The 22,680-nt window shown below is 46.3% G+C and overlaps 1 protein-coding gene across 3 annotated transcripts in view; it reads left to right on the forward strand.

Annotated features, from left to right (window-relative positions):
• Positions 1-22,680, forward strand: part of TBC1D8 (TBC1 domain family member 8) — a 134,121-nt gene that overhangs the window by 102,546 nt on the left and 8,895 nt on the right. For all 3 annotated transcript variants that reach the window (XM_017547917.2, XM_017547918.2, XM_037745511.1), the window contains 12 exons: positions 2,190-2,397; positions 3,908-4,102; positions 4,884-5,060; positions 6,260-6,410; positions 8,932-9,146; positions 10,076-10,193; positions 12,719-13,004; positions 14,039-14,168; positions 14,332-14,430; positions 15,355-15,423; positions 20,183-20,423; positions 20,954-21,019. In XM_017547917.2, the coding sequence (XP_017403406.1) occupies positions 2,190-2,397; positions 3,908-4,102; positions 4,884-5,060; positions 6,260-6,410; positions 8,932-9,146; positions 10,076-10,193; positions 12,719-13,004; positions 14,039-14,168; positions 14,332-14,430; positions 15,355-15,423; positions 20,183-20,423; positions 20,954-21,019 (1,955 nt within the window). The remainder of the gene's footprint in view (positions 1-2,189; positions 2,398-3,907; positions 4,103-4,883; positions 5,061-6,259; positions 6,411-8,931; positions 9,147-10,075; positions 10,194-12,718; positions 13,005-14,038; positions 14,169-14,331; positions 14,431-15,354; positions 15,424-20,182; positions 20,424-20,953; positions 21,020-22,680) is intronic.

Consider the following 22,680-nt stretch of genomic DNA (forward strand, 5'->3'; position numbering starts at 1 on the left):
TAATTTCTCTTTTACCATATTGTGGGCATCATTTTAGATTCACACGGATACCTTGAAGCAGAAAATTCAGACATTGTTTCCATTTTGTAGCCATCAAAATGGGATACAGAGAGTCTCATTCAGGGTTACAGAGTACATGAGAAAGCCAAGAATTCATATTACTGACTTTGAGCAAGTGTTAATTTCATCCTTATTTTATAAAGAACTCTTATTTAAAATGCCAGAGAAAAATCTTTCCCTCCGTATGTTGGAATTTCCCCCCACTAGAATTTTTTAGTATGACATAAATTGATCAATATTTTCAAACATTGTGATTTGGCTGCTTTCTTTACTGGTTTTAGAGCCAAAAATCAGGATATGTGGGGTTGCCTGGAGGTTAGGATCCTTCTTTCCTCCTTATCAACATTCTCTCTTGTTGATACTGATGTGATGTGTGAGCCACCGCACCCGACCTAGATTCTTAAAAAAATTTTTTTTAAAAAGATAATAATAATGTTTATTGATTACTTACTGTGTGTCAGACATACATCTAAACTGTTTTTTTTTTTTTTTTTTTTTTTGAAGACAGGATCTCACTCTGTCATCCAGGCTACAGTGCAGTGGTGCGATCTCAGCTCACTGCAGCCTCTACCTCCTGGGCTCAAGTGATCCTTTCATCTCAGCCTCTGGAGTAGCTTGGACCATAGGTGCAAACCACCACACCCAGCTAATGTTTGTGGTTTTTTGTTTTTGTTTTGTAGAGACAGGGTTTTGCCATGTTGTCCAGGCTGTTCTCAAACTCCTGAGCTCAAGCAATCTGCCTCCCTTGGCCTCCCAAAGTGCTGAGATTACAGGCATGTGCCACCATGCCCAGCCACATTAAATTAAAAAAAAATTTTTTTTGAGATTTAATTTACATACCATGTAATTATTATATGCCCTTTAGAAGTGTACCATTCAGTGGTTTTTACCATAGTCAGAGAGTTGTGCAACCATCACCACAATCAATTTTAGAACATTTCGTCACCCCAAAAAGAAACCCTGTAGCCATGAGCAGTTACTTCCCATTTCTCTCTTCCCCCAAACCCTGAGCAATCACTAATCTATTTTCTGTTTCCAGAGATTTGCTTATGCTGGATATTTCATATAAATGGAATCAGGCAATATGTCATCTTTTTGTGTCTTATTTCACTCAGTATTATGTTTTCAAGGTTCATCTCTGCTGTAGCACACATCAATACTTCACTCCTTTTTTCTGGCTGAACAATATTTGATTGTTTGGATACACTATCTTTTGTTTATCCATTTGTGAGTCAATGGACTTTTCGGTTATTTCTACCTTTTGGTTATCATAAATAATGCTGCTAAGAACATTCGTGTGCCAGACATATGTTTTCAATTCTCTTGGGTTTATCTACCTAGGAGTGGAATTTCTTGGTCAAGTGTTAAGTCTACATTTAGCCTTTTGTGGAGCTTCCAGACTGTTGTCCAACGTGACCGCACTGTGTTAATTCCCCTCCAGCAGTGCAGTACGGTCCCCACATCCTCCTCACCACTTGTTATCAAACTTTTTGAAACTTGGCTTCTTAAGCAATTGTTTTTCTGGTAATTCTCAGTGTTACTCAAACCAGGAAGGAATGCTTATTTGGCCTATGAGTTTATTACATCACTTCTGTGCAGAGGCAGCATGTCTGTCCTGCGTCCTTGTTCTGAAGGTCAGCCTGCAGTTAGAATGTGGCCCAGGTGCACCAGCACAGGACGTGCATGGTACCTTTTTGTACTCACTTAAATACAGATTGTGCCAGTGGCTTTAAAAGTATTTTCTTGGCTGCGTGCAGTGGCTCACGCCTGTAATTCCAGCACTTTGTGAGGTCGAGGCAGGTGGATCACCTGAGGTCGGGAGTTTGAGACCAGCGTGACCAATATAGCAAAACCCCATCTCTACTATAAATAGAAAAATTAGCAGGGCATGGTGGCATATGTCTGTAATCCCAGCTACTTGGGAGGCTGAGGCAGGACAATGGCTTGTACCTGGGAGGCGGAGGTTGCAGTGAGCTGAGATCATGCCACTGCACTCCAGCCTGGGTGACAGAGCAAGACTCCATCTCAAAAATAAAATGAAATAAAAAAGTAAAAATATTTTCCTTTGTAATCTTGAGTGTCCATTCACCTTTCCTGTCTTTTCTTCTTCTTTCCTCGCCCTTCCCCAGGGACCTGGAAGCCAGAGCACAGAATGAGTTCTTCCGGGCTTTCTTCAGGTTGCCCAGGAAGGAGAAGCTGCATGAGGTCGTGGACTGCTCGCTCTGGACGCCGTTCAGTCGCTGTCACACCGCAGGGCGGATGTTCACCTCTGACAGCTACATCTGCTTTGCCAGCAGAGAAGATGGCTGCTGTAAGGTCGTCCTGCCACTCAGAGAGGTAGACCAGCCCTACTGTGTGCTTCCCAAAGCAGCCTTTTGTTGTTTGAAACCAAGGTTGCTGGCTGTGAGATGGAGTGTGGGAGGGGAGTTCAGATGGGACAGCTTTGCCATCTAAAGATGGATGACTACCAGGCTGGGCTTCTTGAGGGAGGCATGGCCTGAATTGGACCATTACCCATTTGGCCATTGCTTTTTCTGCTGTTTCTCTGGCATCCTGAAATTTGCCAACAAGTGCTTGTTGAAAACAGGGGACTCTAACCTCCACATTATTGATAAAGCTGTTATTAAAAAGTACATGCCTAGCAATTAAAGATTTTTCCAGCAGCTCTTAGGAATGAATCCTCCCATTTCACTCGCCAAAAAAAAGAAAAGCAAAAAAAGCAACCTACCAAAAGCATCACCTTTTAAAAATAAATGGTAAATTGCTTGGATTTTATACTGTCCTAGAACTTTAGGTGAAATTTTAAAATGCTTCCTTTGACAGGGATCAGGTCACTTCTTCCTATAAAATTCTGCAATTCTCTTCTTGGAAATGGGGCTCAGATTTCTTCCAGATCTGAGCAGCTCAGTCCTTTGGCTTCAGGGTAGCAGCTGTGGTGAAATGGTACCCACAACTCTGTTTACACATCAAGACCGCCAGAGTATTTCTTCTGCTAACAAATGCACTACATATTCTTCTTTGGAAAAACTCAAAAATCTTATTTTTTTTTCTTTTCTTTTTTTTTTTTTTTTTTTTAGAGAGGAGGGTCTCACTGCGTTGCACAGGCTGGTCTTGAACTCCTGGGCTCAGTCAGTTCTCTCACCTTGGCCTCTCACAATGCTGGGATAAACATGTGGTCTCCTGCCTCCCTGTTATTATTCTGTAGTAGATATCTTCATTTTACAAATATTTTTACTTATTAGTGGAGCAAGAAATCAAGGAGCTAACTTACATGCTTAAAATTTTTCTTGGCTATGTGTACCTAACCAGAAATGATCACTGTAACCATTGTATGATTCAGTAGTATTACGTACATTCACATTGTTGTGCAGCCATCAGCACTGTCCATCTCCAGAATGTTTTTATCACTGCCAACGGAAACACTGTCCCCATGAAACGACTCCCCTCCTCCCCCTCCCCCAGCCCCCAGCGACTGTCCTTCTACTTCCCATCTCTCTGAATTTCACTCCTCCAAGTACCTCATATACATCAATATTTGTGACTGGCCTTGTTCACTTAGCATAATGCACTTGGGGCTCGTCCCTGCTGTAGCCTCTCTCCAAATCCCCCTCCTCTTCAAGGCTGGGTCATATTCCGTGGTATGGATAGACCGCACTTTGTTACCCAGTCATCCCTTGATGCAGCCTTGCACAGCCTCCCCTCGTGGTGGTGGAGAGCAGCTCGCCTTTGCATCATGCCCTTTCTGCAGTAATTGTGCTTTGCACTCTGTTTCGGGACATTCTGCATATGTAATACGATGCCTGCCTTCCTCCCTCCCTGCTGGCCCTGCATGTCACCTCTTGTGCAGGTGGTGAGCATTGAGAAGATGGAGGACACGAGCCTGCTGCCGCACCCCATCATCGTCAGCATCAGAAGCAAGGTGGCCTTCCAGTTCATCGAGCTCCGGGACCGAGACAGCCTGGTGGAGGCGCTGCTCGTGAGGCTGAAGCAGGTCCATGCGAACCACCCCGTGCACTACAATACCTCTGCAGATGATGACATGGTACGGTCCTTCCAGACCCTGATGATCCCCTTCTTCACGTATTGCGCTGTGGTCTCCAAAGGGGAGTGCACAGGAGGGACTCACATGGGGACAAGAAGAATGTGGGGCCTGTGTGTGGTCTGCTGCCGTTTCTGATGTGCTGGGTATCCTGAGAGGGTGTGACATAGAGTAGAGGGGTTGGGGAGCCAACCGCCCCACAGCTTGGAGAGGGTGGCAGGGACACCCCTCACAGGTAAGAAGGGTTGCTGTCCCTGCTCCTGCGGATCGAGGATGACCTTATTGGAGGCACGTGTAACCTGCTGAAAGAGGAGCTTCATGGGCCCTGATGTTGGGCAGCTGCGGAGGTGGCCCCGCAGTGGCTGCTGCCTGCTCTCCTTTATTCACGTCTCTTCTCATTCTCAACCTCTTTTTACCCAAAGTGGTGATGGGGAGAAAAGGAGGTGCAGCCTCTGTCTACCCCAGGGCTCTTTTCTCGGGATGGTCATCCTCCTGTCCAGAAGCTAAGGGGCCTGGGGTACCCATGAGGAACTGTGTGTGGCCCCGGGCTCTTGGGGCCGGGACAGCCTTCCCCGGAACAGGCAGAGGGACTGTGTCTTCCTAGGAATGCTGTCAGGTCTGGTGTCAGTCTGTCTTCCCCCTGAGTCATTGAAGTCTGCTATGCCCATGCATCCAAAGGCAAAACAAAGACTGTTCCCTTCGCTAAAGCCATGACTCACTCTCTCTCTTTCTGTCTCTCTGTCTGTCTCTGTCTCGCCGTCTCTCTATCTCTCTTGCTGTGCAGGCTTCACCTGTGTTTCATTCAACAAGCATGTGCAGTGACCACAGGTTTGGGGATCTTGAAATGGTATCTTCTCAAAATAGCGAGGAGAGTGAAAAAGAGAAGAGCCCGCTGCTGCACCCCGACGCCCTCTTCACCGCCTTCCAGCAGTCAGGCAGCCAGAGCCCTGACTCCCGAATGGTGAGTGATGCCTGGTACCCAAGCTGGACTGCAGAACTGTGCCATGGGCATGAGCATGGGGGTTGCCCAGCTGTCTGACCCACCGTGGAACATGGCACCTGGCCTTGGGAAGCTAGTGCTCCTCTTCCTTCTTGTTCTCATGGGTGAAAAGTGAGAGGCGTCCACTGAGGGGTCAGAGGACTGAGGGGCTGCTCTCCCACCTGCCCTTCGGTGGTCCTCAAGCACCTCTCGGTTGTGGGGCCTGGAGAGCTGGCTGCGCTGTCCCTTGGGGGTCTCTAGGCACAGAATGGGTCCCTGTCCTTCTAGCCAGTGCTGTCTGTGTGCCCCTCATTACAGCTTTCTTTTTTTTTTTTTTTTTTGTCTTCTGGGAGAAGGGGGTCACCAATCTTCTAGTTTTACTAAACTGGAAATATTTTTGCTATATTTACTTACAGATTTCCTCTTTGTAGGGAGAACTTGAGGGACATGTCATGTATAGTCTGGTAAAGATACTGGAAGTTGTGCTTTGAAACGGGGCCACGGCTGGCAGGGTGCTGCGCTGGACTATGAGCACCAGGCAGTGGCTGTGAACCTGTTACCCCAAGCTTATTTTTGGTTGCTTAATGGCTCCTGTAAAATCTGTTGTTTTTTTTATTCAAAACTGAGCCTTCTCATAGGCTTTACACTCAGATCCTTCATTAACTTTTGTTGATGAAACATGAGAATGTTAAATATATATATAAAATGTAATTTTTTTCAGGTTTCAGTTTTCCCTCTGGCTATCAGGAAGCTCAGGGCAAATTGTCCCCTTTACCCTCTGAGCTGACCAGTGTTTTTTTGGCAGATACAACATCTTGAGAAAATTTCCCCCAGCGTCCCCCTTGCCCAACCCACCCTCCCATCTGATTTGGGCTACTTTAGTACTTGCATTTACATATCCTTATTACCAGCCTTGCTAAGGAAACTGCATTTTGTTTGTATAAATTCACCCACTGGTCTCTGAGCTCCTGCAGAGCCATACTCTGTGTTATTCATCTTTGTATCCTCTGTGTCCCCTGGTAGAGGTTCAGAAATATTTGTGGCTTGAATACAGGTGTCCTTGCCTGTTGCTGTTGGCCCCTCAGCGGAGGCAGTACCTCCCCCATCACCAGTGGTGCATCGGCGGGCAGGGGGTGGTAAGGATGAACTTCTTTGTACATTAAGAATATTCCCATTTCCAGTCCAGAGAACAGATAAAAATAAGCCTGTGGAATGACCACTTTGTGGAATATGGCAGAACCGTGTGTATGTTTCGCACAGAGAAGATTCGGAAGCTTGTAGCCATGGGCATCCCTGAGTCTTTGCGTGGGAGACTCTGGCTTCTCTTCTCAGGTAAGCGCTCTTGGTATCTCTAAGCTAATTGTTCTTTTTCTCACGGACACAGGAACAGCCCAGACCTGAACAGCACATGTGTTTATGTACAGATGAAATGGGTCTGTCTTTGGGTCATTTCCTGTGAATTCCCAGCCGAGGACTTAGACCCCTTGTTGTGTCAGCTGTGGGACCTAGGTCAGGTTGCCACAGTGTCCAACTGGGTAAATGTGAGGTCTGAGTACAGTGATGACCATTCCTTTACAAATGCCTTCACAAGTCTCTATATAGTGCTGAGGATTCTATTCAGAACCCTGTGGAAGTGAAGTGTCTACAATGTATGAACTCTGAAATAGATGAAGCCAAAAGTCCTCATCCATTGTCAATTGGTTGGGCTGTTGAAACACATCCCTCAGAGTGTAGCTGCCATGGGTCCCTTCTCCAGTGAAGACATGTGGCGGGCACCCGAGGCAAAAGTGCGGATTTCCGTTCTGTTCCATTTCCTCTTTTCTGCTGGACCCATTCAGTGAGGGTCTCGTTTGGCCCCAAAGCCATGGGGCCTCTCCCTGCACCTATTGTGGAATGCCTGGGAACCCACATCAGGACATTTAATGATGGATAGGCTGAACCTGGGACCAAACTTCCCCAGGGACATGCTGGGTAGACATTTGTCTGTCCCTCCATATCAACTGTGAGGGACTTACTCCTTGGGGCAAAGGAGCTGGGGCCCAAGGGCAGGAAGGGAAGGCCCTGCCATTGGGGAGTGTGCCTTTGCTGCTTCTCTGGGTGCCATGGGAGGCCAGGTGAGAGGGTCCCTTCCCTAGATGACCCTGTGGCTCTTGTCAGCAGGGAGGCGCCTGGAGACTGGGCTGGGTAACTGTTCCCTCTTCCCTCACTCTTCCTGTGACTGGATGCATCCCTTGTCCTACTTCACCATCAGCCTCTTGCTGGTTCCTTATCTACCTCCAACTTTGTCCCTCACTTTCCTCTTCCACGTCTCCCCCATCCCCTGTCCGCCTGCCGGAGACACCCAGACACAGCCTTCATGCTTCACTGCACTGGGTGTGGTCACTGGGCACTGATGCTGCCACCGCACACCTCATCTCCCTCCTGCCTCCTGGCTTCTGCAGCTGCCTTCCAGAGGCGTAGCATCAAAATGTCTCCTTTTAAAAATGAAAAATGTCTTCTGCATTTTTGTATATAGAAATAACGACACATAGTCATAGTTGAAAAATAAGGGCATGGAGGAGTGAGCAGAGACAGTGACCTTCTTTAGAATCCTACCACCTAAAGGTGAGGCCTGTCACTGCCCAAGGTATGCGTTCCTCTAGGTCTTTTTAACATACACACACATGCACACACACACACACACACACACGTGTGCACACACTTTTCATAAGGGGCTCATTCATCCCTCCATCTTGACTGCCCGCTAGAGGCCTGGGCAGTAGCTCTGGCTGTGTGTGGCTGGCGTAGGAGTTTTCTGTGCTGGGTCCTTCTGCTGCAGTTTGTACATCTCAGACCCGACTTCAGAGTTTCATGTGGGCACCGTGCTGCTGGCCCCTTCTCTCCATCATAGTTGCGCCCTCTCGTGTGCCTCATACATTGGCGCTCAGTGTCATTTCTTGTTGAATTAATGCATGAAATTTCTGTGTGTGTTTGTGTACGTGCTTGCACACTCCTGCTATTAGGGAATACAGTGTGTTAAAAGCATATTAGTGCATTTATTTGTATTATGAGCTTTCTCACCTTCACGCTATAAGGTTATTCTTACAAAAGCCATGCTATTGGCCGGGTGCCGTGGCTCATGCCTGTAATCCCAGCACTTTGGGAGGCTGAGGCAGGTGGATCACAAGGTCACAGATCAAGACCATCCTGGCCAACACGGTGAAACGCTGTTTCTACAAAAAAATACAAAAATTAGCTGGGTGTGGTGGTACGTGCCTGTAGTCCCAGCTACTCGGGAAGCTGAGGCAGGAGAATTGCATGAACCCAGGAGGCAGAGGTTTGTAGTGAGCTGGGATTGTGCCACTGTACTCCAGTTTGGCAACAGAGCAAGACTCCGTCTCAAAAAAAAAAAAAAAAAGCCATGCTATTTCTTTTATTTCTGTTTTTCGGACTAGGCTGCATGGCAGAAATGAAGCCCTTACTCTGTTGCCCAGGCTGGAGTACAATGGCATGATCTTGGCTTACTGCAATCTCTGCCTCCTGGGTTCAAAGGATTTTTGTGCCTTAGCATCCTTACAGGGATTATAGGTACCCGCCACCACACCTGGCTAATTTTTGTATTTTAGTAGAGATGGGATTTTACCACGTTGGCCAGGCTGATCTCAAAACTCCTGACCTCAAGTGATCTGTCCACCTCAGCCTCCCAAAATCAAAGTGCTGGGATTACAGGAGTGAGCCACCATGCCTGGCCAATATTTTGCCCCTCGGTAAGTAATAAGACCCCACTGGGGTCCCCTGGTGGGACAAGCGTTCTCTTCATGGTGACACCATCCTAGTAATCCTTCCCCCTTGAAACATTGCTTTTAAAACTCAGATGCTGTGACGGATCTTGTTTCACACCCTGGTTACTACGGGAATCTGGTGGAGGAGTCCCTGGGGAAGTGCTGCCTGGTAACTGAGGAGATAGAGCGAGACCTGCATCGCTCCCTGCCAGAACACCCTGCCTTCCAGAATGAAACAGGAATTGCTGCTTTGAGGAGAGTCTTGACGGCCTATGCCCACCGGAACCCCAGGATTGGATACTGCCAGGTGAAAGGGTGTGCTCCGGGGTGCAGAGAGTCTTTAGTTGGTGTCTCACGTTGACCTTCCCGGGGTTTCCGTTCCATTCCCGGTCATCCAGTCCTGAGTATTGCTGTGTGAAGTCGCCATACTTGGTCCCTTTCTGGAAAGAATGTATCACATTAGGGTCAAAGGGACTCATCTTCATATAATCAAACAGGTTGAAAATTTGAGATTTAAAAATGGACTGAGTGCCTGAAAAGAGAAACACTCATGTGTGGTGGTTGTTGGCGGCAGGGCAGATTCAGTCTTCAGCACTCCTCTTGAGCTCAGACGTAGGAGGGCATTAATAGAATTTCTAGATCTCTACATAAGTTACAGAGATTATTTAAAATGCCAGTGCTATCTAGGGAGAAACAAGATGATCAGGGCCAATCCCCTTCCTTCAGGGCACAGGGGTGGAGATGAGATGTCTGCTGAGCTTTCCTGAGCTGAGGCTGTGGTCAGCAGGCAAAATAGGAAAATCCATCCATTAAAGCAGCAGCCAAACGCAGGATGAGCTGCGATTAGTGAAGCTCCTGATATTTAAAAATTTAAGATTTCAAACTTTATTTTCCTGTGAATAAGCAAAGTCAGTGAGTGAATTTGTGTGTGCGTGTGTATGCATGTGTGCGTGCATGTCTGTTTGAACAAACGGAGAATAGCTGGATTTGAACCAACCCTAAGACTTGTACCGCAGCTAAATTCCACATTGCTAAATGGGAACCGGAGCTGAGTGGTGGCTGATCGTTCAGCTGGGCGTGTCCTGTGAGGACCATGTTGATATCACGGTTGGTTTATGCTGGATCTCTCACCTACAAAATCTTTACTTTTGTGGGTTGTTTGGGCTTGGATGCTTGTACCGTCTCTGTGGCATCACATGGGCTGGTCAGTAACTGTCCTTCTTGACCCCTGAGCAGTCCATGAACATCCTGACCTCCGTGCTGCTGCTGTATGCCAAGGAGGAGGAAGCCTTCTGGCTGCTGGTTGCCGTGTGTGAGCGGATGCTGCCCGATTACTTCAACCACCGAGTGATCGGTAAACAGATCCTCTTCCTTCTCCTGTGTATTTGGGGAACAATGACAGAGCCTGGGCAGGATGTTTCTTATCAGTCCTGTTTATAAAATCCCTCAGTACCACTCAGCTAGTCTGTTTGCAAACACAATTTGACTCCTGAATTTGTAAAACTAACTCATGAAGTTCTCTGCACAGTTCTGACAATGTAATGGAATAAAGAAGCTCGAATATGTCCCTGCTACCAAGACCCTACCAAGAGTTGGGATTAAAACAAACACATGACTTCAGATGGATAGCTGAACTTACAAGAAGGGAAGGAAGATCCAAGGCCCAGGAAACAAGTCAGAAATTGAAAACCAGGGCGGTTTTGCAAGGATGCCATGGCTTGGAAAGGGAGGATGGGGGTTTGGGGAAACGCCTCTTGGTACCCCAAAGAGCTTGTTCAGACAGGAACTCCTCGGTTTCCCTAGAGAGAGGAGGTAGGTGGGACAGAACTAGAGACCCTTGATGCCCATGTGGTCAGTTAAAGGGCAGACTTGGAAAAGCCTTTCACTTTCATAAGGACATCCTAAGAAAGCCTGTTTGCTACTGTCTGGACTCTAGGTAAACCTGTGGCCCTGCAGAACTCCTGCACTGGGTACCTCTGTCTTTCATGTGGTTGAGATTTGAATGTGTGCTGTCTCTGTGGTCCAGCAACCTCCTAGTAGAGAAAACAATACAAAAATGGTTTTGCACTGGTGATACTGTTAAGCACCCTTCTTAGTAATTCAGGTAAGAAATGGAGCTGGCCTAAAATTAGGGTGGCAGCCCTGGGAACAGAACAAACTTCAGACAGAATTTAACACCTGAGTGGATGTAGAAGCAAGGTGGGGAGAAGGTGCCTTTGAAGCCAGTGTCCTAAGGACTGAAGGGTGGTCCCTAGGGATAAGGAGGGGCAGGTGGTTGGTGTCGTCATCTGGGAAGGCCGTGATGGCTCTGTGCCTTCTGGTCCCGGGTGTGCCCTTCCCTGAGCCTTTGGTCATGCTCACCGGCTCCTTTGTGTGCCTGAGTGGCTAGCTGGCTTGCTTCCCTTTTTACTTTGTGTCATGGGAAGCAGTGTAAGGAAAAGAGTAGGAAGGAGTAATTAGAACCTCAGCAGATTTGAGAGACATGCTGTCAAAGCCATCGTTGATGATTGTTGCTATGTGACAGCTCATATGCAACAGTGCCACGTGGACTCTCTGTGAGAGTGCATGTGCCTGTGTGGACACCGCCCCGGGACAGGAGGGGACCTTTGGAACACTTGCATCACCCCAGAAAGTTCTCTTCTGCCCCTTCCCTGCCATAGGCAACACCTGGTACTGATTTCTATCACCAGGGATTAATTCGGCCTACTCTTGAACCTTGTATGGATGTAATTATGGAGGACAGGGTCTTCTGTGTCTGGCGTCCGTCATGCAGCAGAGCGTCTGTGAGAGGCAGCCACGTTGGTGGTGCATCGGTAGAGCTTGCTTCTCTTTGTTGCTGAGTAGGATTTCACTGTGCGCTCAGAACATGGTATGCTTGTCCAGTCACCTGTTGTGCATTTGACTGGTTTCCAGTCTTGGGATATGATAAATAAAGTAGCAGTGAGTAGTCATGTAAGTCTTTCTGTGAATATATGCTATCATTTTCCCTGGGTATTTACCTAGGAGAAGAATTGCAGGGTCATAGGTTAGATATATGACTTAATAAGAAACTCTCAGTGTTCTAGAGTGGATGTAACCTGTTCATTTGTCTCATAACAGCAGCGAAGGAGAGTTCATCTTGCTGCATATCCTTACTAACACTTGGTATTGTCCGTCTTTTTAATTTTAGGCATCTAGTGGGTAAGAAGTGGTATAATTATGGTGGTTTTAATTTGCACTTATCTGATGATTAATGATGTTGAACAGATGTCTCTTTGCTTACTGACCATTTGTTTATTGACTTTTGAGTGTTTAGATTTTTAGCCTCTTTAAAAAAGGTTGATTGTTACCTTCTTACTAAGTCGCTAGAGTTCTTTCTTTTGAATACAAGACCTCTGTAGGCATATGGATTGCAAATATTTTCTACAGGTTTGAAGCTTGCATTTTCATTTTATTAATGGTGCCTTTTGGAGAACAGCAGTTTTAATTTTGATGAAGTCCAGTTTACAATTTTTTCTGTGGTTAGTACTTTTTATGTCCTAAGAAATGTTGTATTTTTCTTAAATTTTCTTCTAAAAGTTTTACAGTACTAACTTTTATATTTAGGTTTATGGTCTATTTCAGATATTTTTTTTATATGGTTTGAGGTAGGGGCTAGCATTCCTTTTTATTTCCCCCATGCCAGTTTCCAGCTGATCAAGCAGTATTTTTTTTTTATGGCTATCTTTTACCCTTTAAATTACCTTGGTCAAAATATCAGAATCAGTGAGTTAAGCATGGGTACTTTATGTACTCAAATTCTATCTCTTTGTTCTGGTTATCTCAGAGTGATTTTATTTTCAGACTGTCCTTAGAGAGTGAGTCCCACCCCAGCCAGAGCCCTGTGGCCTTCTTTTCCAGGGGCGCAAGTGGACCAGTCTGTCTTCGAGGAGCTCATCAAGGGTCACCTCCCGGAGCTGGCGGAGCACATGAATGACCTCTCAGCCCTGGCGTCCATCTCTCTCTCTTGGTTCCTGACCCTATTCCTCAGCATCATGCCTCTAGAGAGTGCAGTGAATGTGGTAGATTGCTTCTTCTACGACGGCATCAAAGCCATCTTCCAGCTGGGACTGGCTGTACTTGAGGCCAACGCCGAGGACCTGTGCAGCAGCAAGGATGATGGCCAGGCCTTGATGATCCTCAGCAGGTGGGCTCCACAATGCTTCTGTGGCAGGGATGGAGGAGGCAGCAGCACATGCCCAGCAGGGCCATTGCTGGGGAAGTTTTCTTTTTTTTTTTTTTGAGACAGAGTCTCACTCTGTCACCCAGGCTGGAGTGCAGTGGTCCAGTCTCTGCTCACAGCAACCTCTGCCTTCTAGCTTCAAGTGATTCTCCTGCCTCAGTCTTCTGAGTAGCTGGGACTATAGGAACCCACCACCACGTTTGGCTAATTTTTGTGTTTTTAGTACAGACAAGGTTTTGCCATGTTGGCCAGGCTGTTTTCAAAGTGATCCACCCACGTTAGCCTCCCAAAGTTCTGGGATTACAGGCATGAGCCACTGCGCCTGGCCCCTGTGGAGGTTTTCTGCTCCACGCTGCTTCTTGACACTCTGTGCCTTTCCAAGTCAGTTCACCATGTGGCACTGTCCTAGGCATGGGGTGGAGGGCATCGTTGTCCCTCACTCCTTCCACAGTGAGAGGGTCCAGGAAGAGCAGGGCCATAAATGCTTTTCTTTAAGAAGATTAAATGTCTTGCATTGAGATGGACTCGTAGTGGCCTTGAACAGGGCTTGGGAGACACCGGGCATCATGGGCGTCAGGCAGCCAGCTGGAGGCTTGCAGACATTTTCTGTGTAAGGCTGGTGAGCAGCAGTGAGGGAAAAGGTCCACTAGGATGAGCACTAGAGCTGGGCTTTCTAGGAGCCAAGGGCAAGCCAGATGACATTGAAAGAGGGGGTTCTCTTTCAGAGCATGATGGCAGCTTAACCTCGCATGTATGCACAGAATGTCGGGCTTACTTCACTGGAGAGTTTCAGGCCCAGAAAGCCATCCATGGGCCCCAATCCACAAGCCGAGCTGCCCCTCACTTCTCAAAAATGAGCGGAGCGGCTGCAGCTTTGCCCTTCTCCCTGGTGTTGGTGTTTGGAAGTGCCCTGGCATGTCTGACACTGTGACAACAGCACATGTTGTGTGGCACTCAAATGAGGATGGACTAGGGCGTTGATGGGGCGGTGTGTTCAGGTTTCTAGATCACATTAAGAACGAGGACAGCCCAGGGCCCCCAGTTGGCAGCCACCATACCTTTTTCTCCGATGACCAGGAGCCCTACCCTGTGACTGACATTGCGGACCTGATCCGGGATTCCTATGAGGTAATGGGAACCCCTGCCCCATGCCCCATTGCAGCCCCCAATCCCTCCACATCCATCTTATGTGACTGGGAGATGGATGTGGAGGGAAGTTCCTGGGCTACCTCCTGTTTCCACACTTTGGATGGGCAGGGGACTAAGCAAGTGGCCCCTTGTTTCCCTGCAGAAATTTGGAGACCAGTCTGTGGAGCAGATCGAGCACCTGCGCTACAAGCACAGGATCAGGGTCCTTCAAGGCCACGAGGACACCACAAAGCAGAATGTGGTGGGTAGCGGCCACCTCGCGCCAGTGCTCATGGTTTTGGGGAGCCAGCCTGGGAGTGCATGTCCTTTTCAGTCATGTTATAACAATGTCAGCTTTTAAAAATTTATTATTTTTTTTGCATTACATGAACAACTTAATAGGGGCAAAGTAGTGTAGAAACAGTGTGGGCTTCGGAGCCAGGTGGTGAGTGTATTCACCACTGACAGCCTGTTTCCCCTGTGTAAAGTGGGGATCACAGTGCCTGCCACATAGTTAAATGAGGCTGGGGTCTATGATGCCTAGAATGGGACCCGCAGGGGCGTTAGCTGGTGCTCAGAAGGCTTCTCCTGCCCATGCTCTTTATCTGCTAACTTCCTGGCTTCCATTAGAGCTCAGTAGGTTTTTGTTTTGTTTGGTTTGGTTTGGTTTTGAGACGCAATTTTGCTCTTGTTGCCTAGGCTGGAGTGCAATGGTGCGATCTCAGCCCACTGCAACCTCCACCTCCTGGGTTCAAGCAATTCTCCTGCCTCAGCTTCCCAAGTAGCTGGGATTACAGGCATGCACCACCATGCCCAGCTAATTTTGTATTTTTAGTAGAGAGGGATTCTCCATGTTGGTCAGGCTGGTCTCAAACTCCTGACCTCAGGTGATCCGTCCTCCTCAGCCTCCCAAAGTGCTGGGATTAGAGGTGTGAGCCACCACACCCGGCCAGAGCTCAGTAGGTTTGTCCTTAGGCATTGATGTGTGAACTGGAAAGAGGCTGAGGATGAAACACTTAGGAGGGATACCTGGAAGTAATCTTTATGTCAGAAAAGAGCCTTTGCAGGAGGGAAGCTGGTGCATGGGCCCCTTGGGTCCCCTTCAGGAGGAAGAATCCCCTCCTGCCCTGACCCCCAGGGGTGCAGGCCTAGATTTCATGCCATTGCTGTGTATTCTTTCCTCAAGCTTCGAGTCGTTATCCCGGAAGTCTCAATTCTTCCTGAGGACCTGGAGGAGCTCTATGACTTATTCAAGGTACGCAGCTCTGGGAAGATGAGGGGTTCCAGGCCCTGAGCAGGCCTGAGCCATGGTGCCCAGCCTGCCTAGGGGCCAGCATGCAGTAGCCTGCAGGCTCTGTGGAGCAGAGGCCGGAACTACCCCCCTTGAAGCTGTCTTAGCCTTGCCTACTCGCTTCTACCCAGAAGCCTCTCTCCCCACCTGGAACATGGGAGGAGGGAGTCTGGGCGGGTAGCCCAGCAGGCCTGGCCTCCCACTGAAGCTGCTGCACTCTGCTGGGAGGGCTTCGGTGCCGTGGTCTACTCTGCTCTGCTCTCTGCTGCTCTAGTGAGTGTGGGCTCTGGGTCCTTATTCCACAGGAGATGAAACAGCAACCCTTATTGAAATTATCACCTGATATACTTTTTAATTACTTGTGATCCCACTCCACAATACATGTGTGCGTATTTTCATATTTGTGTGGCAGGTATGCATGTAAGTTTGTATTCTGTCTTTCCTTGATGCCATTATTAACATTCTTCCATGTTGCCATATAGCCTTAATCATTTTTAATAACTCTATAATCTGTCATATAGCTAATATTTAATATAGTAAACTAGATTTCTAATATTTGGATATTTACCTGGAATCACCCTGCAAAGAACATCTTCAGACCTGTTACTAGAGCTTTCTTGCTTGAAAGAGTGAATGGAAATGAGGAAGAGAGGCAGGCACTTTGGCTGACTCTTGCTACCCTGGCAGAGAAGGGGAGGAAGCGCAGTTGCAGAAAGCAAGCCCGCAGAGAAGGGAGTGTGGTCGCCCCAGCTCGTCCTGGTAGGGGCTCCAAGCCCCTTTCCCTCCTGAGTTCAGGTTCCCGGTATGATTGAAGTGACAGTCTGCACAGTCCGGTGCTTCAGAAGCTGTGGAGCAGGCCCTTCCCTGCAGGGTTGCTGGGTTAGTAGGTTCCTGTACTCCTCATTCCTAATGAGCAGGATGGGTGGGGAGAATTAGCAGGCTGCTTTCTCCCGTAAACATCATGTTTGCAAGTTTTATTGTTTCCTTTGTTGTGTGAAGGCAAAATATGAAGTCAAAGGTTACTTGGTATCCCAACCCCAGCCTCATTTTGGCTTTCAAAGAAGGAAAACGGAATACTAGGAACATGAAAGTAGGCAAACAAATTATGAGTTTTTGGTCATGCTTTTTACCTTAAAAAGACTTTTATTTACTTAGGGCTAATTGTTCTCAAGTTCAGAGAGTGGGAACTGCAGCATATCTGAATTTATGTAATTTAAATGATGGCTTTAAATTCACAATAAAAACAAATTTCGTTAAGCACCGGCCACATCATTCACGTTTCATGGGAAAGATGAAAGAAGGCCTTCAGAGCCGACCATGCAAGTTTCTTGTTTCTGCCCTTCCTATGAAGGATGAACAATGTTGGTTGGTACTTGAGGAAATTTATTTTTATTGTTAGTTTAAAGCCATTCTTTAAATCACATAAATTCAGGTTTGTGGCTGGATGTGGTAGCTCACACCTGTAATCCCAACACTTTGGGAGGCCAGGGTGGGCGGATCACTTGAGGTCAGTAGTTTGAGACCAGCCTGGCCAACATGGTGAAACCCTGTCTCTACTAAAAATACAAAAATTAGCTGGGCATGGTGGCGCATGCCTATAGTCACAGCTACTCGGGAGTCTGAGGTAGGAGAATCACTTGAACGTGGGAGGTGGAGGTTGCAGTTAGCCGAGACCACAGGCACTGCATTCCAGCCCGGGTGACAGTGAAATGCCATCTCAAAAAATAAAAATAAATAAATAAATAATTTAAAAAAAAAAAAAGGAAAGGGCCCTATCCTGTGCCCCTATTACCCTCCCTTGTACAGGTAATTACAGTTAACAGTATGTTGCATATCTTTCTGGAATTTTCCCCCTTGTATCTACCTATAGATCCACAGACGCCTACAGTACATACACACACGCTTACTTTTCTTTCCCACATAGAAGTGAGACTACGCTATACCTAATGACCTGCAGTTTTCTTTTTTCAGTTGACCATATATCATGAACATTGTTCTAGATGAGAATCTATAGATCTTTTCTCATACTTTTTTAGTGATTGCAGTTTCCCTGTAGGGCGGAACTCTGATATGTTTAATCGTTCACCTCTTGAGCGACATTTGTGTTGCTTCCGGTTGTTGCTGCTTGACACCGAGGACCTGTGCATTTCCTGCTGATTCTATAGAATGGGTTCCTTGAGGTGGAACTGTTGGGTCATGGGGGATGTATATACCCAACTTTAGTCAATACTGCTAAAGCATTTTTTATTTTTTAAAATTACAGTTCTGGCTGGGTACGGTGGCTCATGCCTGTAATCCCGGCACTTTGGGAGGCCAATGCCAGTGGATCACTTGAGGTCAGGAGTTTGAGAGTAGCCTAGCCAACATGGCAGAACCCCATCTGTACTAAAAATACAAAAATTAGCTGGGCGTGGTGGCACATGCCTGTAATCCCAGCTACTTGGAAGGCTGAGGGAGGAGAATCGCTTGAACCTGGGAGGTAGAGATTGCAGTGAGCCAAGATCATGTCACTGCCCTCCAGCCCAAGCAACAAGAGTGAGGTTCTGTCTCAAAAAAAAAAAAAAAATTACAGTCCCACTGATGGTATCTAAGAGTGCTCAATTCCCCACACTCCACACCCACCCAGCATTTAATATCATGGATCTTTAAAAATTTTGCTAGTCTGGTAGAAAATGGCATTTCATTTTAACATAAACTTGTTTACTCATTAATGAGGTTGAGTGCCATTTCATTTTTATTGGCTACTTGTCTACTTTTTTGAATCACCTGCTCATATCCTTTGCCTATTTTTATAGTGGGATTATGTTTTCTGTGGGATTCTAGTAAACTAGTATTCGTCTTTGACCTATGCATTACAACCATTTTCTTCTGCATTTTATGGGCTGTTGATGTGACAGTCTATATGAATTTACATTGAAATTCATGGTTGCCTTGGATTTTAAGGAACAGAAATTTATGAGACCTTTATTTCACACTTAAAAGTTCCTGTGGTAATTTTCATGACTCTGTAATGACTATTTAAATAACATGGCTACAGTGAATATGACAGTAAAATTATAAGTGGCATATTGGTCTCTATTTGAGGATATGAGCTTGCAGACTACAGCACCTGTCCTTGTTTCTGTCCCATCCTGTGGACAAATGGTCAAGAACCCTGCAATTATTTGGAACCAGTTCAGGCTTCTGTAAACTGGGATGTCCAAAGAGATGATATAGTCATGTAGTATGGGTGGAAGTGATGCGTGGCTCACCTGGTCCTCAGCGATAGGGCCTGTTTTGATTATGTTTGTTTTCAGTCTTTTTCCAAGGCTTCAACTCACCTTTTTAAAAAAACCTTATTTAAAAATATTGTTAATATACTCATGTGGTTCAAAATTCAGTAAGTAACAAAAATATGCAATAAAAAGTCTAACTTCCACCTCTGGGGTCCTCCCCACAGGTAGCCAGGGTTATTAGTTCCTTCTGTATCCTACAGATCTGGCTAGTCCTTTTTGATTTTCAAATAGTATGATTTTGGGCCAGTCGTGGTGGCTCATGCCTGTAATCCCAGCACTTTGGGAGGCCGAGGCAGGTGGATTACCTGAGGTCAGGAGTTTGAGACCAGCCTGGCCAACACAGTGAAACCCTCGACTCTTCTAAAAATATAAACAGTTAGCCAGGTGTGGTAGCAGGTGCCTATAATCCTAGATATTTGGGAGGCTGAAGCATGAGAATCACTTGAACCCAGGAGGTGGAGGTTGCAGTGAGCTGAGATCACACCACTGCACTCCAGCCTGGGTGACAGAGCGATACTCTGTCTCAAAAAAAAAAAAAAAAAAATTGCTTTGTTGCCCAGCCTGAAGTGCAATGGCGTGATCTCGGCTCACCGCAACCTCCACCTCCTGGGTTCAAGTGATTCTCATGCCTCAGCCTCCCGAGTAGCTGGGATTTACAGGCACACGCTGCCATACCTGGCTAATTTTTTGTATTTTTTAACAGAGACAGGGTTTTACCGTGTTGCCCAGGTTGGTCACTAACCCCTGAGCTCAGGTGATCTACCCGCCTCAGCCTCCCAAAGTGCTAGTATTACAGGTGTGAGCCACCGTGCCTAGCCAGAAAAATACAATTTTAAGTTAAAATATCAGAATAAAAATTGTGTGTCTTCTAAAATGAAAACAATGTCAACTGAACCGCACATATAAAAATAGTTAAAATGGTACATTTTACGTTATGTGTATTTTACCACAATGAGAAAAAAAAAAACCCTTGATAAAAAAAGAAACCAGGCTGGGTGCATGGTGGCTTATCCCAGCACTTTGGGAGGCTGAAGTGGGCAGAGCACCTGAGGTTGGGAGTTTGAGACCAGCCTGACCAACATGGAGAAAACCTGTCTCTACTAAAAATACAAAATTATTCAGGTGTGGTGGCGCATGCCTGTAATCCCAGCTTCTTGGGAGGCTGAAGGAGGAGAATTGCTTGAACTCTGGAGGTGGAGGTTGTGGTGAGCCGAGATCATGCAATTGCACTCCAGCCTGGGCAACAGGAGCGAAACTCCACCTCAAAAACAAAAAGAAACCAACATCAAAATTACATATTCATGTGGGCAAGGACATCAGGGTAACAAGGAAACCCTTTACGTATCCAGTTAAATTGGTGAGATTGTGAGTAATTTAATATTTTGTTTGTGTTACAACATGGCTTATTCAGTAAGCAGTAAGAGCTCCCTTTCCCCTGTTGTTTGAAGAGAGAACACATGATGAGCTGTTACTGGGAGCAGCCCAGGCCTGTGGCCCCACGCCATGACCCCAGCCGGCCCTATGCCGAGCAGTACCGCATAGACGCCCGGCAGTTTGCGCACCTGTTTCAGCTAGTCTCACCCTGGACTTGTGGGGCCCACACGGAGATCCTTGCTGAAAGGACGTTCAGGCTCTTGGATGACAACATGGACCAACTCATCGAATTCAAAGCGTTTGTGAGCTGCCTTGGTATGCTTCTGTGGGATTTCACAGTGAGTTGCTTTGGGGGTGTGGGTCTGTGAACAAAGGACAGTGGATCTTTGGAGCAGGCAAATGCACACGGTGAAACACTTTTGTAACTGGCCTGACATGAATTTATGATTTTGAAATATCACTCTGCCGGCTCCTCTCAGGAACTACTTTCTGAAGGGGTTGGGAGAGGGGCTGCACTCTCAACACATGAGGCTATTCACCTTGCTTTCCTTGGCACCCACGATGTGGTGGTGGCTTGATGGGAGCCATGTTCCTAACTTTTGTCCATAAAATTAAAATGTTTTGGAAGGTATGGGGCCAGACAACATTCACAGAGTTCCTTGGAGCTCACACACTTACCAGCCCTGCCTTTAACACTTTCGTTGCTACCATTGGCATGTGTCTGGGGCAGGAGAGTTGGGGGTGGCAGGTATTGACCTTCCCGAGTGTTCTCTCCAGTTTGTGTCCTGACATATGGACTTTAAGCATTGGCATCAACTCACTTTCTCTTTTTAAAATTTTTGCAGATATTATGTATAATGGAGAAATGAATGAGAAAATTAAACTATTATACAGGCTTCATATCCCTCCAGGTAAGAAAGTCCAAGTAGCAAAATCAGACTATGCTCTGCTTAAACACAAGAACAGCTTTGTGCGTGACCCTGAAGCTCTTCTCTGTTTCAAGTTCACTTACACTTGAGGCAACAGGCATTTCTAGCTTGGGGTTTCAGGTCACAGGTTTTAAATTCTATGCTGCAAGGCTCTGGCAGGAGCTCCCAAACTGGAGTGAGCACCAGAATCTCCTGGAGGGCCTGTTAAACCAGGTTCCTAGGCCCCCGCCCTGGTTTCCTACACCCTGGGTCTGAGGATATCTTGAGAACTGCTGGTCTGTGGAATGTGTGTGGGAGCCAGACGCTGGTTACCTTAATAGAGAGTTATTTTAGGACACAGAATCTGAAGAACCATTGCATGTTTCTAGTGCATCAGACCATGCTTTCTTCAAATGTCAGCACTAGTAATCAGGAAAAGGAAGCCCCTTGAAAATTGTGAGGTCAGACTTGACGTTGACAGGAATAAGACCAAGGAAGCCTAAAAGGTGTGGCTAGGATCTTCAAAACGAATAGAGAGGAATCAGAAATCCCAGAGGGTCCCCTACCCCCTGCCAGTGCTATGGTTGTGATTCTGGTGTTGGATAATGCCTGAGGAGGCTGGTGGGCACTGAGGAGGCTTCTAGGGCCATGATATCTTGGTGGCTTTTACAAATATTAATGCACATACACATTCCCCTTCATCCACTGGGCCTATGTTCCAAGAATCCCCCCAACCCCCCCGTGGATGTCTGAAACCCTATATACACTAGGTTTTTTCAATCTGATCACCAAGATGGCAAATGAGTGACTAACGGGCAGATAGTGTAGACATTGTGGAGATACTGGACAAAGGGAGGCTTCACATCTGGCCTGGGACGGAGTGGAACAGCGCAAGATTTCAAAATGTTGCTCAGCAGCATGCAATTTAACACTTCAGATGCTGCGGGGGCTACTGTACAAACGCTGAAGATGCACCTGGACGTTACTTGTGGGCTTTCTGGGTCTACTTACTGGATGCAGCCATTACTGAACCTCAGGCACCCTGTCCCCAGTGAGCATTCTGTGCTGGCCACACAGTCCCTCCTTGACCTTCCCATTGATAATTTGCACTATTATGAGTTTAGTGCAAATTGTTCATTTGATGATTTATTTTTTGTTTCCCTTTCTCTGTCAACTGATCATAAATGCAAATTGTTTAGCATCACTGAAGTTTTCTGCCCTTTATGTCAATATAAATTGTTTCAATTTATCCTTATTTTTCATAAATGTTTTCCTATTAACGTAGAAGGCATGAATAATTGTTTATCTTCATCATATAATCATCATCATCATCTTTGCATAGTTGTCATTATCTATATCTGGCATTCTTAAATAGAACATGATTGTTTTTACTTTACTCAATTATTTTATCTTGGTTTAAAAATAAACGTTATTTTGGAATAATTTTAGATTTATAGAAAAGCTGCATAGATTAGTACAGATAGACTTTCAGCATGATATATTTTTAAATTTATAATTATCTTTTGAATTATCATCTAAGATTGATTTTTGATTCTTCATCTAACGTTCTAATAAATTACTATTTGTTTCTAAACAACAACTTTATTTCTAAAAGATGTTTTAATTATATTGATGTATTAAAAGCATTTGTAGTCCTTCATGGT

Source organism: Cebus imitator, unplaced genomic scaffold (assembly GCF_001604975.1).
Source record: "Cebus imitator isolate Cc_AM_T3 unplaced genomic scaffold, Cebus_imitator-1.0 Scaffold202, whole genome shotgun sequence".
Taxonomy (NCBI): domain Eukaryota; kingdom Metazoa; phylum Chordata; class Mammalia; order Primates; family Cebidae; genus Cebus; species Cebus imitator.